Here is a 3,266-nt window from a genome sequence, read left to right on the forward strand (position 1 = left end):
AGGGAAAGAAAATGCTATGAACAGAAGCAGGGCCCCTCAGCTCCTTCACGTGCACCTGCTTCTGCGGAACCTCTCGTGTCCCTGCAGACTCACTCGGGGAGGCCGGCATGGCTTGGCTGTGGGACGGATGGCCTGGACTTAGAGTCTTGGAAGAGACACTCTGGGCTGGAGCTGGGAGCTGGGCAGCCTCTCTTCCTGTCCAACCACACTTCTCTGCCCTCTGCAGAGCCACGCCCTCCTCTGCTCACACCTTGTTTTCTGCTTCCTGCCCTCCCCTGAGACGAACACAAGAGCCATTTTCTTGTGAAGAGCTGTTTGGAAGCCTGGAACAGGTTCCCCAGAAACCACACAGCGCCTTGGTCAAGGTTCCAGCTCCCCAGACTCACTCGGGTTGGAGCTCACAGTGGCCTTTCCAGAGGTTCTGGGAGCCTGAGCTGGGGCCATGCCTTGTACGCCTCTGGTCCCCCCAGAATCCACTCTGGGGATTCCGATGTGAAGTAAGGGCTAGTGAGGAACCCTCTGCCGGTCCTGCTTCAATGTCTCAGAGCATCGCCCCACCATCTTTCTCAATGCCGTGGGCAGTGCTGACGCAGAGGCTAAAGTAGGGGTGAATCCACTGCTCAGGTGGCCCTTAGCAGGTGGGTCAGTCCCACCCCAGCACAGGCAATAACAAGATGGTCATCCTATGGCAACTTCAGGGCTCCAAGGCTCTCAGGAAGGTGGCAGCTCCAGCTGCTTTCTGGTGCCGCAGAGCCCATCCTGTCCCCAGAGCCAGAGACAGGGCCGTGCCTGGCACTGCGGTGTTCCCCTTCCCTGAGAGGAGGTCCACACCTGCTTCAGCCTGTCTTACCTGTGGACAGGCTTGTTCAGGGATGAGTGGCCAGGGAATAGACCATGGAGGACCAGAGGCCGAGGCACCACACCTCACACTGTCACTGCAGTGTTCCTTCTAACCGGGTTCAGTCTATCAAGATACTCTGCGGGCAAAGCGTACCAAGATCAAAACCAAGTTTAAACAAGGCCACCAGCTCTAGTCCCTCCTGGAGGGGAGGGGTGGTCACAGTGCATATTCACATAATAAAGGCTCTGAGAAGGCCCGCAAAAAAAAAAAAAAAAAAAAAAATTCCTGTCACTGAAGTCCAGAATTCCTAAACACATTTGACCGTAGGCTTTTTCGTTCTTTTTTCTTTTCTCAGCAGAACACGGTTCACTTCTGGGAACCTCTGCTCACTCAGACTCTTTCGTCACCAGGAAAGGTGTCAGTGAGGGCCCCGACCCTCACAGCCCCCACCGGGCCTGTCCTGGGTGTGTACAATCCTCACTACTCGAGCATGTCCATGAATAGCTGGTGGGCACTGGGCCCTTGCTAGGAATGTGCAGTTCCAGGCTCCACCCCCGACTCTGACCAGAATCTGCATGTTTGTCAGATCCACAGGTGATCCTAGCGAGGCAGTGTGAGAAGCACCCTTCTCCATCTCTGCGCTGCCTTGTCAGTGGAGGTGAGAAACGTGGTCAGTGGGTCATCTCCCAGCCAGGTGGGGCCTCCAGGCCCATGTCCAGATGTGGCCGGCATGTTGTGAACTGCACACCTCTGCTTGGAGAACTCCCCTGCTATGAGTCCCTTCCCAAGGGCCCGCGAGGGGAGCCAAGGGAGACTGGAGCCATTGAAAAGCACTTGCCTCTGCAGGGCTTATAAAAAGGACCTGGGCCAGCCCGTGGTATGGTGGCTACGGCGGCTGGATCTCACATGGCCAACTGAGTAGTTTGAATCCCAGCCCCAGAGGCTTGAAAAACACAGCAGGCACATGTGCGTGCATGCCCAAAATCATGAAAGGAGGCAGAGATGAAGAGGAAATTGTGGCATACCATCCCACATGGGGGGTGGTGCTTTCTCACTTTCCCTCTCACTGTCTCTGTCTCTCTCCAGAGCCTTCCAGCAAAATTCAAAAGTAAGTAAAAGGGAAGTGGAGCCAGCATCTAGGGAGAAGAGATTTTATTGAGGCTGCTATATAAATAGGGGGTGGGGGGGGAGGGGGGCAGCTGCCGTCTCTACCGCACAGGTCGCTAAGGAAGCCATGGGGAGAGGAGAGGGAGGGCCTGATCATGACCGAGGCAGAGAGGGCACCCTAGATGCTCTGTGGCATGGGGACGCTGGCAGGAGAGAGAGAGGAGACAAACAGAGAGGGACTGACACCCAGAGGTTAGAAGGGCCACAGCACGCGGGAGTCACTGCGTCAGCGCCTGGATCACGTCCTTCACCAGCATGGTGCCGATCACCATCTTCTCGCTGTTGACGGTCAGCTGGGCAGGTCCGGTGGGCCGGGCATCCAGGGTCAGCAGGACCAGGCTCCCGCTGGTCAGTGTCCTCCCTGCAAACCTGGGGTGAGAGGAGAGGCAGGGGGAGGGGAGAGCTGCTGAGGGTGACTGTGCTTGAAGGGGCTCAGCCAACAGGCCCCCCGAGAGCCCAGCTCTTCCCTCTACTGGCGGCCTAGTACCTGTACTCATCAGATGTCCCACAGGGGACGCGACCCAGGTTGGCAGTGGCAGTCACTTTCTGCACCACGATGTGGTCACTCCGACAGGTGTCCGGCAGCGTGAGCTTCTCTGTGATCTCGTTCATGCCCGTCAGCTTTCCTGGAGCAGAGTCAGGATGAGGGCGGAGGCCATGGAGGGCAAGGGCGGCACTGAGTCTGCTCACTGGATTCCTCCATGCCCTTCTCCTGGGCTGGGTGGGCTCGTGCTGAGGGCAGGTCAGCTCTGCCTCATCAGCCTTGGGGTCTGGTTCCCCCCCAGGGAGCCACTGCCAGCCCCGCTACTCCTCCCAACCAGGGCTTTATCCATGCCCTTGACCAGGACCAATTCTGTACCTCCCCCTGCCAGATGTGTAGGCCACTAGTCCCTTGGGAGTGGCTGGTCACTTCTCAAAGAGTTCCCTCAGCCAGGACCCCAGAACTTTTTTTGTTAAGAGTTGTTTTTGTTTGTTTGTTTTTGCTATAGGGTCCGTGCACTTGCCAGAAAGACAGAGAGAGACAGAAAGCGAGAAATCACCCCCCGGGGGATGACCACACCACAATCCCTTCTCCTCCATTCTCCTCTTAGGATCCTAGGCATGCATGCACACACACCTGGCGTGAGTTTAAGCCACCAGGTCCAGGACTCGAACCACAGATGACTACATGGCAGTCCAGCGACATAGTCATTACGCCAACTGCTGGTCCCTAGACCCAAGAACTTTTTTTTTTTTTTTTTTTTGGGGGGGTTTTTGT

General features: G+C 56.6%; 1 protein-coding gene across 1 annotated transcript in view; it reads right to left on the reverse strand.

The window, feature by feature from the left end:
* Positions 1-2,023: 2,023 nt before the first annotated feature.
* Positions 2,024-3,266, reverse strand: part of AP3B2 (adaptor related protein complex 3 subunit beta 2) — a 36,269-nt gene continuing 35,026 nt past the window's right edge. The window contains exons 25-26 of the mRNA XM_006152868.2: positions 2,496-2,634; positions 2,024-2,377 (exon numbers count right to left, since the gene is read on the reverse strand). Of these exons, the coding sequence (XP_006152930.1) occupies positions 2,227-2,377; positions 2,496-2,634 (290 nt within the window). The 3' untranslated portion in view covers positions 2,024-2,226. The remainder of the gene's footprint in view (positions 2,378-2,495; positions 2,635-3,266) is intronic.

This window comes from Tupaia chinensis, unplaced genomic scaffold, assembly GCF_000334495.1.
Source record: "Tupaia chinensis unplaced genomic scaffold, TupChi_1.0 Scaffold000359_1, whole genome shotgun sequence".
NCBI classification, from domain to species: domain Eukaryota; kingdom Metazoa; phylum Chordata; class Mammalia; order Scandentia; family Tupaiidae; genus Tupaia; species Tupaia belangeri.